The 21770-nt window shown below is 37.3% G+C and overlaps 1 protein-coding gene and 1 long non-coding RNA gene across 16 annotated transcripts in view; one reads left to right on the forward strand and one right to left on the reverse strand.

Moving 5' to 3' along the window:
• Positions 1-324: 324 nt before the first annotated feature.
• On the reverse strand, positions 325-2855 carry LOC127521078 (uncharacterized). The gene is made up of 3 exons (XR_007932271.1): positions 2288-2855; positions 2074-2187; positions 325-1292 (listed from the first exon to the last, which is right to left on the reverse strand). It is a non-coding gene; the product is annotated as an uncharacterized LOC127521078 (long non-coding RNA).
• Positions 2856-11287: 8432 nt separating this feature from the next.
• Positions 11288-21770, forward strand: part of celf5a (cugbp, Elav-like family member 5a) — a 225716-nt gene continuing 215233 nt past the window's right edge. For 5 of the 15 annotated variants that reach the window (XM_051909939.1, XM_051909943.1, XM_051909944.1 and 2 more), the window contains exon 1: positions 11294-11773. In XM_051909939.1, coding sequence (XP_051765899.1) covers positions 11305-11773 — 469 coding nt within the window. In that variant the 5' untranslated portion in view covers positions 11294-11304. Of the gene's footprint in view, positions 11774-21770 lie in introns of all 15 variants that reach the window. The other 10 variants (XM_051909942.1, XM_051909947.1, XM_051909950.1 and 7 more) reach the window with 6 other exon arrangements.

Consider the following 21770-nt stretch of genomic DNA (forward strand, 5'->3'; position numbering starts at 1 on the left):
TGCGCATACTAAAAAATATAATAGAATAAAAAAGAGTTTCAGTGATACTAATAGCATCTGTTTGATGCCTCTGAGCATTTGCTATTGTGCGAGCGAGAGCGAGATATGTGCTCTCTTGGGACTACCGGGATTCGTCTGTTCAGTCTGCAGTCTCCTGAATATTTTAGACAGGTTGTTGCTTTTATTTATGTACGAATCTACTTGTATTTGTTTATTTATCCCCTCGTTATTGATCTCAATAAACCAACGACTTGAGACTGTTAATTTGTTTTCAAGGTTAAAAGAAGAACTTGGTCAATGAAGTATGAAAGAATAATAACATACTGTAACAACAACAAACATTCTATTCAATCCCTTGGAAGAAAATACATAAAAATACACTGGAAAATATACTAGGAAAATACATTTCAAATATATACTAAATATGTTGTTAAAAGCACAGCAGGAATTTTGAATATATACTGTATTTCTTTCAAAGTGCCCCTATTATGCTTTTTCGGCTATTACCTCTCATGCAGTGAATATAGCTGTTTGTGAATGTAAAAAGTCTGTTAAAAAGTGTTAAAGATCAAAGTGCATGATATATGTGTATAAGGGCTAAGGAAGCCTCCGGAGCTGAAATTCAGATATGGTAGTAGGCATTTCATTTCCGATTATAGACCAATCACAACAGACTGGGCTGTCTGACCAATCAGAGCAGAGTAGTCTCGCGGAAAGAAGGGATTTAGAGACACTGAATCTTCGAACAAACAGTTTTCAGACTGATGTGTATATTATGAGAAAATTAAAGTGTTTTTTTGACATTGTATGCATGTAAATCTATTGTTGGAGACCTCCAAAACAAAATTAGGAACCTTTAAAATAGCATTACAGGGGCACTTTAAATTTTCAAATGCCAAAATATACTACAAAATGTACATTAAGAGGCAAGAACATAAGATACATACATAAGAGATACAAAATATATATGAGAATACAGTAACTAAACTTATAGTAAGTAACTAAACACACACACATACAGTAAATATATTTGTATTTAAAATGTGCATGCAAATGTAAATGTAAATATAAAATGTAATTTTTTCCCATGGGAAATGCATGTGCAGTGCATACTAGTTCTGCTATATCTTAAAATGACAGTGAGAGCTGCGCATAGAGATCATTTAAATACATTTATACATTGGTATACTAAGTAATCCACTTCATGAAAATTTCATTTCCCTTGATGTTCTCGCTGCTCCTCAGATGTCATGCCACACTTCTGTCTGAAACGCTGTCATTTGTTCATGCATCTGAATGAGGATGAAAGAACAAACGTGCAAATGTATTTAATTTATAAAGGTTTCTCACAGTTTTACTATCTTAATAATACCCCTGATGGTCAATTCTGAACAACATGAATATGTTTCCATTGATGTACAGTTTGGTGGAGTTTGATTGGGCTTTTTTTGTTTCAAGTGCAAGTGCAATGTTTCAAGTCCAATGAGGTGTGCAGGCTTCTAATCTATCAACAGATTTCAAACAAAATTAAAGTTGCAGCTTTTTCGTCAGGAGAAAAAGAGAGTCAATTAGGATTAAACCAACTGAGATGAGGAATGTAACCTGAAGTAAAGGAATAAGAGCAAAATATTGTGTGGTCAGAAAGAACAAAGTTGTTTGGAAAAAAGGAGAAAAAAAAGGCACAACACGGCAACATCAAAAGAAGGAAAAACGCTTTCTGGAGTATCCTAGTCAGAGTCCTGACCTGAGCGCGATTGAGATGTTTTGGTATGATCTCAAAAGGGCGATTCAAACCAGACAGTGTGAGAATATGACTAAACTGAAACAGTTTTATAAGACACTGACTGTTGTGAGGTCTGATGTGCAATTACAGGAAACATTTGGTGATTGAGGTTACGGCTGCTACTGAACAAAGTCTACCAGTTATACAATCCAAGGGTTCACATACTTTTTCCCACCACGCACTGCAAATGTTTACATGGTTCATTCAATATCGGCATGAAAAGGTATCAATGTTTTTCTCTTGCTGATATACAGATCAAATGTAATGATCATTCCAAAGAGTTCACATACTTTTTCTGCAGATGTTCAAACTCACTGCTCTTCCTCTTAAGATCTTCTTACACAACCTTCTTAATGCTGCTACCAAAGGAGGTCAAGGGTTCACATACTTTTTCCCACCACGCACTGCAAATGTTTACATGGTTTCTTCATGAAAAAGTATCAATGTTTTTCTCTTGCTAAAGAGCAGATAAAATGTAATGATCATTCCAAAGAGTTCACATACCTTTTCTGCAGACGTTCAAACTCACTGCTCTTCCTCTTAAGATCTTCTTACACAATCCTCTTACTGCTGCTACCGAAGGAGGTCAACCAGTTATAAAATCCAAGGGTTCGCATACTTTTTACAACGTGCACTGTGAATGTTAATGGTGTGTTCAAAAGTTAACACGAAAGAGTATCAATGTTTTTTCTTGCTGAAGGTCAGATAAAATGTAATGATCAATCCTAAGGGTTCACATACTTTTTTCTGCAGATGTTCAAATTCACTGCTATTTCTCTTAAGACTTTCTTACACAAAATTGCATCATTTCCATGACCAATTCACTCAAGTCGCATCTGTGCCACCCACGGTGCAACTGAAGCCTGGAGATGTGAAAGATTTCACAGCCTGAAAGCTTCTAGCAACAGGCTACAATGAACACATAGAGGGAAACTTTTGATTCAGAGTTACATCAATCATTGCAAGTAGTCATGCAAGATCTAAATTGTGTTTCTAATTGCTCAACTAATTGCTTTTTAAATGTCATTTCTGTTTCATCTTACATTTGCAAGCTAGCCACCTATAGAGTCAACTCAATAATATCTAGGGCACTCCAAGTAGTTTCAAACCAATTTTACCCCCATGAAAGGACCCCTAAATGAACCATACCTGATTCAAAGCAGTCCTTTTGTGGTCCTATTGATTTGTGCAATGTGAAAGCAAAGATATACCAAAGATGTACCTCAGGCTCACCATCCGCTGCTGCAATCTTCTGTCAGGGGAAAAACAAATCAACAAATCCCTTACAATGGCTGTAAAGAAGACTACATTAAATGATAACTGTCCTCAGCACATACACAAGATTTCCTTTTGTCATCTCAAAAGAATGCAACATCATGCAAAAGTTAAGAAGTTCAGTAGAAGTACAACAGATGTGACAAAGTGGTGAGCATGGTGAAATTAAAGATTCATGTCCCTTCTACAACGACCTAGATGACTTTCAGGCAGCGAGCACTTGTGCTAATCTGACAGATGTTGTCAAGGGGAGAAACGTGGACTTGCAAATTGATAAAGAAGAGTGTTTTACACACTATTCGACATCCACACTCACCCATGTGTTTACACTGTAACCCAGTATAAAATGATTGTGATTAACCTTGGATTAAGTTTGTGGAAAATGGCCGAAACTTCTTGTTGAAATGAATCAATAGTCAACACTGATTTGGGAGCCCTTTATAGCATGACTGCAACAGTTTGTTTCACTGTTAGAGGAAAGTTTTCTGTCACTAGTGAGGTCTCGGCTGACTGCAGACAAACACGGATGTGTCTCTTCTCATCCTTGCACTTCACAGCCAATCAGCGTCCAAAGTCCAAGTTTCCTGCCAGATGCACAGCAAAAATGACGTCCTAATGAGTTTTAATGAGTCTCTTTTGGCATGTCTTCCAGTTATATCTATCTAAATATCTAAAAATCCTTGAAACAAGATCAATTTTTCTTGGGAAGAAGCACTGCTTAAAATATTAAGACTTGTTTTCATAGATTGTGTGTTGAATATAAGCATATTTTGTGTCATTACTGCATTGCCGGATTTTTGTTTTGTTTTTAACTTGTTTATGCTTAAATTTGAGCAGTAGTAACCGTCAAATCTGTCAAATACTCTTAAAGCACAAAGTTTGTTTTCTTCATCTTGCGAGACGCCTTTCCATCAATTATGAATTGTGGTTTTGACAGTATGGCATTTGATATTTTCCATGCTACAGCTGTCTTAAACCGACTTTAATCACAGTCAGAAATGATAGACTGATGTCAGGAGATCCATAAGCACCCACATGTCTGAACCACATCCAAATAAGACAAATAAGACAAGAGGCTTTGAGGGCATAATTACAGTACTTTTTTGGTTACGTGGAAATTTCTGCTTTATAGTGATAAACACCCACATAGCTTTTAGGGAATTAACCATTAAGGTAAGCTTCAGGATGTCCACGTTAAATAAATTAATAAAACACAAAGTACTCTAAGCCGTATAAACTCTAAGCCGGACAGACTGAAGTCATTAAGCCTGCCTTTGTTCAAGTCATGGCTAAATGATTAGTAATGCTTTGTTAGTAGAGCAACATTAATAAACTACAGACACATAATTTAACGTAGTATTAACCAGCAAATTGCATTTGGTCCCTGCATTTAAGACCAAGCTGACACACATCAGGACTCAAAATGAATATAGGACTCCCCCTAGAGTTCAACCCATGCTCTGCAGGCTGACATTTTTAAATATTTAGTTTATTCTTGCCCTTAAATGCCAATCACATACTTCGGTGAAACCAACCTCACAATGGAAACAGAAGTCATACTTTTTCAAAGTTTGCTTTTTTTCTCTTTTTTTTTTTCAAATGTATGCAAGTATTTACGGAAATATATTTAAATACAATTTAACCCCTCAAATGGCAAGAAAAAACAAATAAATCATGAAAAACACTTTAAAAACTGACAATATACATATATTTAGAAACAAAGAAATATAGCCTAAGACTTATCAAAAAATATACTAAAAATAACAATGGAAAATAAATTTTTTTTGTAGTCAAGACTTTAAGGTAGGCTATGTATATTTACATAAATTAACTTTCAAAAATAAGAAATCTCTACAGTTGTAGGGTGAAAATGCCGTAGTCTGGAAGAGGAAGCACAAAGTGTTTCTATGTGTGTGGCTGCATCTGTGTGGGCTTGAGATCATAGATGAACTCACTTTTGCAGCTGTGTCTGATCTTTGTTCATGTTAGCGGCAGCACAGTGTGTTAAGTGCCCCCTTCAGCTGTCTACGACTCTCCCCTGAGCCCCAGCCACTTACCGCAGACTGGGAAGGCCAAGCTTGACTGCCTCTCCACACCCACTGAGTGCTTAACAACCAGCGGATAAAAAACGCTCGCACGTTAAATTGTAATGCTACTTCTTCGGTTCACGCTAATAGCACTGGTGTCATTGATTTCTTGTCACGCCCCCTCAGCCAGGCGAAATACTAATGGTGGTGGTCAATAAAGTACATGAACTGGAAGTTCTCACTCCTCACACTCCTATCAAACTCAGCCCTAAAAATAGCTGCCACATTCTGCATCACCACCGACTTATTCAAAGTCGGCCTGAAATGGAAATGAACCCATCTATTTTCTAAATGCATCTCAGTAATCATTATTGTGAACAATTCAAAATGCAGGTTTCTTTCCTTTTTTTTTTTCCCTCATAATTTCTTTTTATATATATCAAAATTTAACTCTTTATCTTCTCCTTGGTGAAGTATGCCAGACTTTTCCAATAATTTTGTCAGTTTAAATTCCACCCCTTTCTTACAATCAATAGCAAGATCACATTCAGATCTGCCTCCAACAACCAACGGACTGAACCAATGGTGTATTCAAGTCCTCCTGTGAAGTTGGTATTTACGAGTTAGGAAGTCATGTTTATGACGTCAGGTGCGTTCAAGCAAAGACTATAGAGTACCTCGGGGATGACGTGTTTTTGTAGGCAAAACCCGGAAGCGAGTTAGCATTTTAGGACTTCCGGTTCCATCGCCCTAAAGTCTATGGGTTTTTTGAATGGGTTTTTGCTAAATCGCCTGAAATAAGGTCTGTGGTTAACAAAGTCTCTAAATATTTTCACGTTTTGATCTATGACATAAAACACACCATTTATAACCCATTTGTGATTATTTAAACCTTTATTGTGTCTTAAAAACGGAGGTGGCTAACAAGTTGCTAAAAGGGACTACTTCCTTTGGCGGGGACTTTAGACGTCATCATGACAGGACATTTGGACAGCATTTCTCATGAAAAAGTGGATAAGTATTCATACACAGCGCAGATCATAATCAGCGAGCATGTTTTTAAATAAAGTTGTTTTTTAAATAAAGTTTGAGGAAGCTTGGTGGTGGGGACGCCGATCCGCGACCATGGCGTGCTGTAGTCCGTTTATAGCCTACTGTTAGCTTTTTATATCTGACAACTAGATTTAGGCTTCAAAATGTATACATGTTGTGTTAACTTGTAAAGATTATCTTGATAGACAAAACATGTAAGTGTCATAACCCTTTGTTAAACACAGAGCTTATTTTTTGCGATTTTCCAAAAGTCTATGGGAAAAATGCATAGGCTTTCGATCGAGGGAACCCGTGTGCCGCTAACTTCCGGGTTGGCCTACAAAAACACGTCATCCCTGAGGTACTCTATAGACCTTATGTGCCAGAGAATCAAGCGCGCCGCCATCTTTATAATATTGTCTTTGAACTTCCGTTTTTGCGGTAGCTCTGTATATTTCTACAGCATTGCTCTCAAAGAATAATTAGCTGGTGAAGTGGATTTACTTGTTGTAGAGTTAATGAAAGTTATCGTTAGCATTGTAATGTTTAAAGTAGATGTCTTAATAAATGTCAGTAGACCGGGAAGATTTTAAAACGAGCAGTTCATTCATAAATACGTAAGATCGCTGTGGAGATACAAAACGGAAGTCAAGAGACAACGATCACAGCGCTGAAAAGGGGCGGGGCAGCATAAGGTCTATAGCTATATAAAGACGGTTCACTGCAATTATAGTTATGAATGGGAGAAACTGCAAGGCGCAATATGGCAAAATACGTCTCGCCTTCTAATTAAAAGAGCCAATCGCTGATTGATAAAGTCACTGCGTCACTGCAGCTGCAGTTAGAAGCTCCGATTCCCATAGAAACCGGAGACTCGCGCATAAGACTGCACATGCGCATTGGCTTGTCTAGCCTAAGCTTTTTTAATGCTATTTTAGGAATGAGATCGCATGGATGTTTGAATCGAGATCGTGATCTTTTACCGATTAATCGTGCAGCTCTACGTTACATATTGTTATATTACAATGCTAGTATATTTTTTTTTGCAGGCAATTAGCTAATTTTGTTGTAAATAAAAAAGCCTGATGTCACTGCTAAATATCTATAAGTATGGTGGTACACGTTTCTCACTGACGCTCCTAACTCGTAAAGTTCAAAGAAAATCCTGAGCTTTCCACTGGTATGTACGACTTTGTGGCATTTATGTGCGTTCAACTCGACTTGAACGCACCACAAGGCCTGCCCAACATTTTTTTCTTTTGTAGTAGTCACTCAGATGTATGCCACAATATGGAAGAAAAATTATCTGTAGCTAATTCCGTTTCATCACGACTTTAAACACAAAGTTCTTCATTTGGTTTCATAAAAATTAATATCAGTGTGAACTTTTAGCTGAATGCTGCTTTATATATTCAGGTATTTAAATTAATTTTAAAAGTTTGAGACAGTTTATTGTTTTTAACAGTTATTTAATTCTAAGCATAAATGCTTAAATATTAATTAATAAAATAAATTTAAAGTCAACATGAAATGTTTGACCATTTGCCTTTTATAATCTAATGTATTTCAAGATATTCAACTAAAATAAATAAATAGGGCGATGCTTGATTTTATATATCAATAATTGATTGGATTGTGAAAAAAAAGTGCTTTACAAACCAAATTGGAGCCAGGAAAAAAAAATAAAAAAGATCTGTAACAAAAAAGTTGCTAGAGATGCAAAGCATTTTGTAAAAGAATTACAAAGACCCTCCCGAAAAACTCTGATTCATTCTGAGATATTGCACAATTTTTGACTGTCACATATAATTTTGAAAGGCCCCTTTTGAGTCAAGTATTGATCTGTTATATAAAAGTTCAATGCCACTTCCTGCCAAGAGGATGAAGTGTAGATATTGCTCCATCACTTGTAGTTATGAAATTGCTTTGTCTTCTAGTTCCTAGAAACATCGATACTGTCAGTTTACAAAAGCCTGTCGTGTTTCTCATTCTTTCCACAAATTCAAAATTCACACCAGGGTGGCAATGTGACAGCTATTTTAGAGAACTTAAAGAGAGAGATTGCTTAAGAGATTGCTTAATTCTTTCAATTAAGCAACTGTTTGGGACTTTGCATGAATGGTTAAATATGCATGGAAATGGACATATATTTCAGTTATTCAGATCTAGCTAAACAACTTCCTAATATGTCCTGTAAGGATATCTTTCCTTGTAAGCAGTGATATTTTAAGTGATGGTCTTGTTGCATTTTGTCAGTGAGGTGGGATCTAACTAAGCAGGGCTTCTACAACTCTAAACAACAGATTTATTTAAAGATGCTGCTACTCTGATGGATAAAAGCCACCTGATCAAAGGCCATTCTTCTATGTTTTGCAAGTAAAAGAGTACAGAAACAAATGCAAAAGTCTCATTGTTGCGTCTGTTCGCCTTTAGTTTATAAAATATGTCTACATTCACACAGTCAGTATTTTGGACTGACAACTTCATTGACTAATGAGTCTTTCAAGTTGTGCTGTATATGTAATAGCAGACAAAAGCTGTCTTTATGGACAGGCAACTAAGGTCAATTCCCATCTGTATTCTCAGAATAGCCTTGAATAACACCTGTAACCATAGTGACAGATAACGTCGGCATATATGAGATTAATTCTCAGATGGCTTCCCTTACAAAAATACACACTTTTTTGTATGGATTTTGTGTAAACTATCATTACTCTTATAATTCTGGCTACCTACTATTCAGTTGAAAGCCTCGCGCTGTAAGCACCCTAACAAAAAAGGCCAAAAATGGTATTTGTACTATGGTATTTACTTATTCAAAGTAACAAAGAATATATCATGGCATTACATGATAAAAATGTTAGTAATTTGAATGGAACAATTCTACAGTTAAACCCGTTAATTAGTTAACTGTAAGTTACCATAAATAGGCTAAAGTGGAAAATTGTTTAATTTAACTCAAAAGTATGAATTATAATTTACTGTGAACATAAATTATATTTAACAAAGCAAGTTAAAAGTCCTGTTAAAAATACAGGAAATCTAAAAAAAGAAACTGGCAGAAGTGATTTGATTATATTTCATTAATATATATATATATATATATATACAGACATGGACAAAATTGTTGGTACCCTTGGTAAATATGAACAAAAAAGCCTGTGAAAATAAATGTGCATCGTTAATCCTTTAGATCTTTTATTTTAAAAATTCACAAAAATCGAACATTTACATTGAAGTATAAGAATTTAAAATGGGGGGTAAATTTCATTACAAAATAAATGTTTTTCTCTAATACACGTTGGACACTATTAATGGTACCCTTAGAAATTCTTATGAGTAAAATATCTCTGAAGTATATTCCGATCCATATTTACATTTTTAGCACACCAGGGTGACTAGGAACATGAAATTATCCAGCCATGACAGGAGTATAAATATGTGTAAACACAAAGGCCAAATTCCCTTAATCATTCATCAAAATGAGAAAAAACAAAGAATATAGTTCTGATATGCAGCAAAAGATTGTTGAGCTTCACAAAATAGAAAGTGGCTATAAGAAAATATAGCTAAAGCATTTAAAATTCCTATTTTCACTATCAGGGCAATAATTAAGAAGTTCCAATCAACTAAAGATGTTACAAATCTGCCTGGAAGAGGACATGTGTCTATATTGTCCTAATGCACAGTAAGGGGGACAGTTTGAGTGGCACTCACATAGCACCTACATCACCACAAGTTGTTTGGGAGGGTTTTAAGAAAAATCCTCTGCTCTCATCCAAAAACAAATTCCAGCATATTCAGTTGTCAGACACGACTGGAGCTTCAAACTGGACCGGCTTCTATGGTCAGATGAAACAAAAAAATGAGTGTTTTGGCAGCAAACCCACCAGATGGGTTTGGTGCAAACGGATAAAAAGTACCCCATGCCCATGGTTAAATATGCTTCTGGATCTTTAATGTTGTGGGCCTATTTGTTTTGCTGGAGGTCCTGGACATCTTGTTCATATACATGTTTTAGCAAATACTAACAGATAAAACCTGACCGCTTCTTCTAGAAATCTTATAATGGGCCATGGATCTTGTTGGATCTTCCAACAGGACGATGATCCAAAAACAAACAATTTCAACACAAACTTGTGTCACTGAGCACAAAATGAAGTGAAAATGAGTGGAGTGAACTGAAGAGAAGAAGCACCAACATGGAGCTGGGAATCTGAAGGGTCTGGAGAGATTCTGCATGAAGGAATGGTCTCTGATCTCTTGTCAGGTGTTCTCCAAACTCATCAGGCATTATAGGAGAAAACTCAGAGCTGTTATCTTGGCAAAAGGTGGTTACAAAAAGTATTAAATAAAAGGGTGACAATAATTGTGTCCAACGTGTATTAGAGAAAAACATTTATTTACCCCCCATTTTAAATTCTTATACTTCAATGAAAGGTTAGAATTTTGTGATTTAAAAAAAAAAAAAAAAAAAAAGGATCTAAAGGATTAACGATGCAGATTTATTTTCAGTTTTTTTTTTGTTCATATTTATCAAGGGTACCAACAATTTTGTCCATGTCTGTATATATAGTTGTTTTATGTTACATTATATTGCACTATTATATATGCCTATATATTTATTCATTGTTCATGACTTTAAATCGCCCTTTTAACAACATTAATGTTCTTACACATTTAGACACTATAATGATACATTTAAATATTTAGCTAAATTTACAACTGCCATTGGTAACAAAATTAAATAGATGCCATCACTTACAGACTGTCAATCCACATGATGTCCCCAAAAACAGCACGGCTACTAAATTGCTTATCAAAGTAAATCATTAATACATTTTCGTAAGGAGCGGATGTGTTTCAAAACCAAATTGTATATTAATATTAACTTACCCGGATGTGACACTACAAACAGTGTTCAGCGTTGTTGTATAGCGCCGCTTTGTAAACGTCCACTTTGTCCAAAGCACTCGTATTCAGAGGCTCAAATGGATCATAAACGTCTAATCCCTTTTGTTGTCCCGTTTTTGTTCAGAACTAAGGTACTACAGTGTTTTAGGCGATCCACACTGACTGTGGGCCTGATAGCACGCGTTGGCCACTGGGTGTCGCTCTGGAGCAACAAATGGCGCGGCGTCTCCCCCACCCCCTAAACATCCACTTCGACTGTGTGTATGTGTGCGTATGTGTACCACCGAGAAAGTAAGTCTGTGTTTCCAGCTGACTGCTCGCTCTCTCTTAGTGTGTGTGTATGTGTGTTGTCATTATTATTATCCAGTCTGCTCCCAGCTCAGAATGGCCAGATTCACTCAGACTGAGACAAGAAGGGAGCAGCACCCACAGCAGCCCCATCCCGCTTACTCCAGCCTGCTTTTCACTGGACCCGGGGCAGCACCGACCCAACATCCACTCCTCCTAATCCCGCACCAGCACCAGTACGCTCAGATCCCATTTCCTAAACCCATGAACGGGTCAGAATCCATCTCCATTCATCAGGAGAACGGCACCATGAAAGACCAAGATGCCATAAAACTCTTTATCGGGCAAATACCGCGGAACCTTGAGGAAAAAGATCTGAAACCATTATTCGAACAGTTTGGGAAAATCCACGAATTGACAGTATTAAAGGACCGATACACCGGCATGCACAAAGGTAAACGCGTGATTCCCTTAATAGGCTAAGAGTCTGTGATTTTTGGGTGGTAAACACTATAATAATGTGTTCCTTTCTAGTGATTCATTAATAATTAGACGTGGTGAATATGTTTATTTTTTATTTTAATTTAATATTGTCTTCTGCATCATCCATTATGACGCATGCATTATTGTAATATTTATTATAAATCGTGCCATTTTTGTGGTCCACTGTCATGTCAATATTAAACCCATAGCCTGCTGAAACTGTAATATTGGGCCCATTTAGCCACTGTTTTACACTTGCATTGTTTAGAGAGAACTTATCTTCTCAGTTTTGAATCTTTGCATTGTTGCTTGCATGAATGTTATGTATTGTCCCTCATACAACATGGCTGGGGACCTTGCCTTTCTCTATGGCAGTTTAATTTTGGAACTGGGGCAAAGAGGCTTACAAGAAAATTCATATTTAAAGAGTCTTTCTTTTGCGTCTTCTTTCCTTTTCAATGGGGAAATGCTCCCACCACCCCAGCGCTTCCTTGTACAATCTGACATGCAGTTCTCCCAGATGAACCGGCGTTTTATTATGATTATATGCATATTAATATAATGCCAAGAAAAATGTTAAATAGCCTACATAATGAACAACATTTTACAAAATATAACTGTTAAAAGATCTAAACAGGTGCCGGAGTATAATGAAACACACGCGAAAATAATAATAGTAGCCTACAGAAAAACGTGCATCTCCACTTATCTGATCATATTTGCGCTTAAAACACGTTCGGTTGTGCGTCATAACGAACTACAGCGCGTTCTATATAGTGGCGTGACGTGCTACTTCGCAAATGACATTGAATACGTCATGGATTCCACTCAAACAAGAAGACAAAGACTAAAATTAAACCCCTATTTTAGTATAATCTCGTTCTTCTCATTCATTCTCCTCAAGCGATATGTGTCGGGAACAGAATATTCACATTCGTCTTCGTTAGTGTCAGTTACTATTAGGCTTCATATCAGTGGTGTGTTTATAATTATGCTAATAAGGTTATATTTGCTCAAGCGTTCATCCGAATTTACCCCATGAGAAGCCCTGCTTCATATGGGGTTTATGTGTTGAACATGTCAGAGTAATGAGAATATATACATTGATTTCATGGGCGAGAGTTGTGCGTTTTCATTTGGGTAAATTGAACTAAACCAAACGGTTTAGGTCGAGAAAACGAGCTGAAATGTTAATTTTATACTTGATTTTAGGTATCTATAACAAATGCTACGCTCTAGAGAGGATTTGCATGACAAAATGTGAGGGAACTTTCAGAGGGAACTTAAGAAAGTAGCTACTTTCCACAGTCGACCGTTATGAAAGCGCGCCATTTCTGACTAGATGTACTCACGCGCCTATTCTTCTTTGATCAAATGGCATCAGAGTAAATTATTGTATTATTTGGAGTATTAACTTGTGTAGCAAATAATACAAGTCAGAAACACCAGGGAGCATCCAATCTCAGCTGACTGTTTCTCAATAAGGATGGTCCTCTTGGGCATTGATGGATGTCAAGCTAATGTGGATACACCTTATCTAGTGCATTATTACTGTGAGCTGAATAGTCACATCAATTAGTCGTCTACAATATAGAGGTTTTCAGTTTGTAGTTTCCAACCCATGAAGTGAATTTGCATTTTGGAGCCATTGGGTTCCCTCAGGAATTTCCAGTGGGGTTTTATAATGGTGATTTTCCATTTATAAGTAAAATGTAGGTCTGTGGTTAATATTACTTGGGACTTTTACATTTTGTTCTGCATAAATTACACACAGTTGTACCTCAAATGTGAATTTTAAAACCGCTGTGTTTTGTGTTGGTAAAAACACAAGGATGTGAGTTTACAGGCTTGTTTAATTCATAAAATGAAAACCATTATTCTTAAAACCTATAGGTAAGACTTACAATTTGAGGTCATTACTGAATAGTTGTGTGTTTTTTTATGTATACTATGAGTGGTTGCGTACTTATTAGTTGAACTTGCTGTCTGTGGCAGATTACAACATCACAGGCCCAATTTTTTTTCATCCTAAAACTACCTGATTGCGCTTGTGATGTAGCTGCCTTTGGGACAGGAACTGAAAATGAGTTCTAAAGGATCGTACAGAGAATTGGTTCTTCAGGATGGAATTTCTTTTCATCTTATGTATTATTCTATGAGGGGATGTGAAGATAAGAACAAGTCAGCAAATATTTACATACACTTTTTGTCAGCTTATAGAGATTGTGCAGTCTTGCGAGTAGTCTCAATATGGACTGCATTGGTGATGTAGACCCCAAGGTTGTTTAAATGTTTGGCTAAAACGTCGCTGAGGATGCTAATGTAATTTCTCATTCAAAATGTTACGGAGGAGTGCAACAGATGAATGTTTGTGCTATAGTTGTGCGTTACATAAAGTATACAATTCGCAAAATTTCATTGAAGATAAGCCATTTAGCTGTGAAAACAAGACATTTGTGCATCCGTTTCATCGTTAATTTCTGTTTTTAAGTGTTCTTCAGACTAAAGGGATCATATGTAGGTTTCAGAGGGGGTGAACATGTTTCGGCTCTAAGTCCGCTCGCTAATCCACAGAGGAAAACACAGCATTAGTTTGCTAAGCGTGGTAATAAACCATGACCGTAATGACGGAGGAGGATTAGCAACTGTAGTTATTGTCTGAGGTTGCTGTTGCTCGGATCACTTGGTTTGTCCCTCTTCAGTGGCTGCTTCTTTGCAATTAAAGCATGTGGGAGTCATCTTAGCCTGCGGTGTTCAATATGAACAACTATTATGAGGTCTGTTCTATGGACCTAACAATTGCAGTCTCTTGATTTGTATTAACAGGTGTGCTTTTCCCCTTCAAGCTTTTCACCTGTGATCAGTTGAGCTCAGCATTTTATTAAAGTTTTTATATTTAGTATGGAGTTGGAAATAGGTTTTACACCCACAGATTTGCCTGCAAAGCTGGAGACACTTGCTATGCTGTATTTGTAATCTTACGCGAGTGTGGTATATAGATCTCTTGCTGCGTTTAGCGTAAATAGACTATTGTTGCATTGCTTTGAAAGCCTCTTACGCACATTTTGCACTCTGCAGGTGAAGATGTCCAAGGATAAGCTTGCGTTGGCTTACAATGCAAGAGGCATGGAGAACATTTGAAAACTATACACAAACAAGTAAAAGGTTCTTTGCATTTAAACCTGATGCTGTCTGATTTTCTGTGCTTAATGCCGCCGCATTCACATATGCTACTATAGATTATCAATACTTGCTTTCAAGGGACCTATTGTGCTAATGCATTTGTGAGGGATTGAGAAATAAACCGACATCTTAGAAATAAACGTATAAAATATTAAACAGTTTTATTTTAAAGCCAGGCTGTAGAAAGTTTCAGTGCATATGTAAAAGGTAACCTTGTTGAATAGTGATTTGAAAGTAGTTTTATTTCCACTATTATAAAGAGCTTTGATTGAAATAGTTCTGATGACTTACAGCAAAATCATGTCATAAATCACTTATTAATAGAAAGATAAAACTTATTTTGTCTGTTCTTCCAAGAAACAATGTTGGGTTAGTAGCACGTTCATAAATGTAATTCATTTTTGCATTAAAATATTCAAAAACCTCTAGAACAATGTTGTATATTTTGTTGAGTTGTGCACTTGCTTTATTCCAAATGTTTCAAACTATGTTTAAATCCAGAGAAATCCACAATTTTAACCAGCGACGCAATGATGGCCCGTGTCAATGCATCACCTAAGTGACGTCATATCCCCCTACCCTCAGCTGTTGGTAAAAGGGAATGAAAACTGCACTCGTCGAGCGATTTTCATGGGGTCTTTAATAAGAGGAGGTCATTGGCTCTCCTCTGGAAGTCAAATATGTCCGGTGGCTTCTTTATGACTTAAAACTAGTCTGACAGTCCATAGACCCAAACATCTGTAAATACTGTAATACGCAACAAGGCTGGTTCATAAAAAATGCAATGCTTCAGCAGCTCTACTGGCAGGAACCGTAGCTCTGAATGTCAGGATGAGATGTTTCCTCCTCTACCAGCGAGCTGTGCTTTGAGCTACTTGTCTTTTCATGTGAACTGGCCACTTATCTCCCCTTTACCTGCTTTTAGATGGACTTTCCTCCATGCGGAGAAGGTTATTTCTCTTTTTAGATTGAAAATGTGTTTTTTTAAGGCCATTATCATTCATCAGGAGATGGCACTTACAGTAGAGTATTCTAGACATCCCACTGAGGAAAGAGGTTCAGTGACCTTCTGTAACATGTCCGTTTTGTGGACCGAACATAAAACACAAAAGCGAAATTATTGATGCGCTATTCTAAGATGCTGTGAATCTCTCCCTTGTGACCGTTTTTATGGCGGATAATAAGTTGGTCTTCAAACGTGTCATAATGTCCGCTGTGTTTGCTAATAGAAAACCCACCCGATTCCCTCTGCGTCATGCTGCTCACCAGATTGATCTGTAATTTGTAATCTCACTGCTGTAGGATCCAAGAAAATAAACTAATTAAACGTACTCTTGTGCAAATTCTTTTTCATGTTAAAATATTTTCTGTCAGGACCATTATCGTCAAAGATGATTGACAATTATAGCATACAGTTTGGATTGGCGATATGGTTCTGTTCTGGGCAAGAACTCCCTGCCCATCCATGCAGCCTATCATGGATAAGATCAGGAAGAGCAGCAATAACCCCCTAGGGTAAACAGAACGAAACAACATAAAGGAATTGCAATATCATTTATGTTCTTAATGACAATAATTTAATGTAACAACATAACTCAGGAAAATGAGTCTGATTCAAAGGAATGTCAGAAGGCCTGAACTGGACGAGAGGAGGAGCTGGGGATGGTGGAGGGTAATTAGCTCCTGAGCAACGCGATAAAGCTGCTGATAATACTGAATGGACCTTATATAGGGATGCCGTGATAGGCCTCGTATTCCTATAGGTAGACGTGGTTCATCTTTGAGTCAGCTGACTAACGTAACCTGCCAGAATTAACGTAATACGCTTGATTTCTTCTATCACAGCTTAATATGAATAAACAACTCAAAGTAAACCATTCGTTACTTAATTTCTGTGAAAAGTGCAAATATTGCGACTGTGGCAGATTCATTTCAAAACATTACTTTCCCGAACCTGGGTTATGTAACTCGCTGCAAAACCACAGTATCGTTTTCGCATATCCGTTATTTGTACCATGTTGGTTCAACCATATAGATCGCTTAAAAAAATTGTGCTTTCATTCTCTTGACAAACTAAAAGATGTAGAATTAAATATGTATACATAAAATGAAAGATACAGATTGTACTGCATGTTAGTTTGTGTATTTTGCTCAAGAACATGATCTGTTTAAGTCCACGTCATACTAACAAGAAACTAGATGTCGAGAGCTGTAGTTCCAAGTACAAGTACAACTACAACTTTACGATGCTGTTTGCAAATGTTCGTTGGAACTATGGTTTTGGGAAACATTAAATTGTTGAACTATGTTGCTAATGATGGAACTACTAACGATGCTTTTGGGAAACGCACCCCAGTCTGACATAATAACATTAGCTCAACCAGTGGTATAAGTTCTCTGACCAATGGCAAATGAAGGAAGTGTTTACAAAAACTGTTTGAAAACATTCATTAACCAGCTGGGGAAAAAATCCAGCCTAAAGGCGGTTGCACACTGTGCAATTTTGGCCACAATTTAGTTGTCTGAGACAAATTCTGAGAATCCTAAAAGATTCCTATAATCCTAGGCAAAAATCTGTAGTCTTTGATCGCTAGTTTGACATGTTCACCGACAGCCGATTAATGACCGTTGCGATCAAATTTTACCTCCGACGACGAATTCTGGCAGTGTCAGAAGATTTGGTGCACAGTCCTGTAAGTGTGACTTCTCCTATGACAAACGTCAAATTGTCTTCGCTTTTCAAGACAAGCCGTGATCAAAATTAACGCTAGAGATTTCTTTGTTAGCCACCATTTCAGTCCTGCATGTAATGCAGCTCACTGTCACCAAACATGTATGGGTTGATGATGTAAAACTCCGGACAAGTTTTCAAGCACGCGTCTGTTTTTAACACTGTCTTGACTGTCGGGACAGCTGAGATCCCACAGTCTGACATGAGAATCATGTTCGTACAGTCTGACAAGCAACAATCGTAAAGGACTATTATAAATGGCACAGTGTGCACCTGGCTTTAGATTGTCTCTCAGACTATTCTTCATTTTAGAGAGATTTTGACCAATTTTCAGCTGGTCAGAATGGAAAACCAATTGTACATCGGCCAGGCAGAGAAACCAGCCTACACCAGCTGGTTTAGTAACACAAGTGGTGCATAAATTACTCACTTCATCTTTAAATTGCTAGATTTTCTTGAACCATTTCAAAATAGAGGTCAATTCTTTGGGATAAAGCTTATTTGTTCCTCTACTCTGTATACACTTTTACGCAATAAACTTTTACAAGGTCATTTCAGAGGTGCTGTTTTTCATGGAGGGTAAAGAAAATGATGACAGAGAATGAAATGTATGATACGCCGGGATGACTGTTCTTCCCGACATTTCCTGCAGTCGAACTGTTGTTTTGGTTTTTCGAGCTTCCTGAACGAAAGATTTATTGTCGAGAGGAAAATAAATCAACACTCAGCACGGTTGACTAATGAACAGCGAAAGAAATATTCTGTTGGCGTTGATGAGAAAGGCTTGGAAATATGTAAATGCCTTGTTGGAATTTGAGCAGAAAAGCCTTTTTCCACTTCCTTTGATCTCAGGAAGGAGGGCATGGCCATTATGTCAGTCAGAGAGCTGTGACAAATGCCATGCACGCACACACAGACAGCTCGAGTGGACAGGGAAAAATGACAGTAAGGCAAAGGGCTAAGCACAATAGATGAACAGACTGAGAGAGATGGAGTGATTGTCAGAACCACTGAAAACAAATGGTGCCTTTAATCTGGAGGCACCAGCAGAGTGACGGGCTCTTCTGACAGGATGGGAGAGCCAGATCCACTCCGGCAGACAGGAGAGGGTGGAAACAAAAGGATTTAATATGAAAGGGGAGGTGTGGCTGGGCAGATGTGGGACGCCGTCATGATGTTGAGAGTATGACAGGATGAGACTGTTTTTAAACATCAGGTTCGCATTAGTATTTGTAGGTATTCGTACCCAAAGTGTAGTTCTATCAGTGGGTCTGAATTGGTTTTGCTGGACATCAAGTCATGACCCAACACGGTACCAAAATTGTTTATTGTAACAGATGTTTTGGTATTGAATAGGCCCAATGATATAACACTACATAGGGTGAAAAGATATTTCCTTTTAGTTTTACTTTGTCTAGTGTGAGTTTGGTTTCTACTTTGGTTTTCAACCAACAAAACCCATTATGTTTGACACAAACCATGTTTAAGTTTACCTGAGTTCTTTTATTTTGTGTAATTTTGTTCACGTTTTCTAGGGTGTTGCACAACCTGTCCAATGTCAGTTTGATTTTGTTTCCTTTTACAAATGGTAGGTAATTTTTCGCAGAATACCATTTGATTAGATGCGTGTCGATTTGATGCTTTGACGTCAACAACAAAAAATATGGAATGTGACCCACTAGTTGAAAAAGTGCAATAAAGGATTCGAAAAAATTTGTAAGAGTTTGTTTTAGAAGATTGCCTGAATGTTGATATTGTAGTGTATAACCAAACTTTTATTTATTTATTTATTTTTTTATAGCACCTACTAGAGTCAATTATGGAAAATACTACTACTACTAGATTTAATTATTAGGTATAACAAATAGGCCTATGCAAGTTTGCAGCCCATTTATGTATTTAAATTATTTTTTTAAATTACAAATTAGCCATGCATTGTTGAAGAATTTCACCACAACCTTCCCAGATTGCTTCATCACAATATCCCTTTTACAGCTAGAAAGTTACTGAATATTCTTGTTGTTTTTATTTTAGTATTGTGAAGTGATGCTGTGACATGAGCATGGATGAAAGGTGATCTGGGAGAGGATGTTATCAGTGGGTTTGTGGGACCCGTCGGGGATGTGCGGAGAGGCCTGCTGCTCAGCAGGGCTATTAATAGAAATCTGTGGTATTTCCGAAAATAGGTTAAGCTGCCACTGCTGGCATCACTGCTCGCATGCCAGCCATCCTCTGAAGACCGAAAGAGAGGGAGAGGAGGAGAGACGAGGAGAAACAGATGTAGCCTACTGAGGAAGTGTCTTTGTTCCGCTGTACCCTTCTTGCACTCAGTGCAGCATCAGAGTTTTCTGGCTGAGGACTTCCCAGCATGCCGCAAGACACAGTGTCACCCCTCGATATTTCGAATTCAGAACACAATAGCTGATCTAGACCTATTTTGAGTCTTGCCTTGACAAACAACTCTTGCATATAATAGGAAGCCACTTTTTCAGTATGCATAGGCGCTTTCTCATATCCACAGTCAAAATTTTCCACTATTTATATGGTTGCTGATTTTGTTTGCATCATTTTTTTCAGAACTGCCTATAAATTTTCTGTGTGCAAGCAAGGCATCATTTCCCACAAAGACTGTTTTAACTTTTGTTCATAATCTGAATAATGCCAACTTATAATTTCCGAAATATGTCTTTTTTGCTGCTCCAGCTCCATGTTAGATGATGTGCGTATAGTTTTGCTCTAGTACATGGAGGTTGAGCACATTTAAAGGTGGCTGCCTTAATTAAGGTTTACAGGTTACGCTAGCGCACCGCTTATATTACAATACTCATTACAAAGTAATTAGGCGAGGGCAGGGACAATATTGTTGTCTGGACAGTGACTGAGAGAGAGAGAGGTTCGGAGGAAATCAAGCCCATATGCTTTTTTTCACAGGAGGCGGTCAACGCATTAAGGTGTTTTACATGATATGCACTAACTGCGAGTGACACTGAAAGCGACACCGCTTGGCAATAGAGTTTACAAGAAACATTCACGTGTTGTCATGCACGATTGCTAGTGCCACTTTGCGCACACATTTGGATAAATGACCTTTTTATGGTCAGTTTTATAAGCGTCTCTCTTTTCGCAATATGAAATACTATTTACATTATTCAAGGCAATACATTCAATAAATAAGAATGAATACAAATAAAGACGATACAATTCAATAAATTGCTATGCATCACAATATTACAAAACCCTTTTTTCTGTTTTTTCCCCTTGCACTCAACATAAAGGTTGTTTTCTTGACAACTAGACTTAATTTTCTGACAAAAAAACAAACAAGCAAAATCACACATTACTTACTATTTCTCTGATCATCCATTAACCATTTAATCTGCAGAATCTCTTCTTGCACATCATAATTCATGTGATTCAAAACACCTTTGATTCAATCGTAATCCATTTATAATATTGCATAAAACGACCATCCATTTAGAAATGACTTTTGATAACTCCAGACAAAGATAAAAGAAGTGAAGGCAAAATTATGTTGTGTTTATATTATAACAAAATAAAACTGACAAGGCTTCTTATGCAATATTATAACTGAATCTTGACTGAAACTGAACCAAACGCAAAAGTGAATCTGTGTGAATCTGTTTCATTGTGCTTTGTTTAGATGCTTTGTAGAACATATGAATGCAATATAGACACAATGATATAAAGTATCTATACAATATAGTGAGAAAAAGTCTATATGTGTATATATGGAATATGTCGATATATGATTGAATCAGCACCTCTTTATTCAATCTTTTTTTCGAGTAACTTCACAACAGTTTTAAGTTCAGTCCTTTGTTCTCAGAGCTAAACTTGAATGTGTCGGTAAAGAGTAGGAGGTGTGAATGACGGGAGTGCTCGCGAAGTTGCAAAGTGCTCAGGCGAGAACGTGGAGAATGGGGGCACGGAAGCAGATTTAGCGCCAAGACCTTCGCACTTAACAGGCACCTCACAGTTCAGGGCTTGCACACAATTATGAAGGGGGGCAGGAACAGTGGTGTGACTGCTCGGC

The sequence above is a fragment of the Ctenopharyngodon idella genome, chromosome 10, assembly GCF_019924925.1.
Source record: "Ctenopharyngodon idella isolate HZGC_01 chromosome 10, HZGC01, whole genome shotgun sequence".
Taxonomy (NCBI): domain Eukaryota; kingdom Metazoa; phylum Chordata; class Actinopteri; order Cypriniformes; family Xenocyprididae; genus Ctenopharyngodon; species Ctenopharyngodon idella.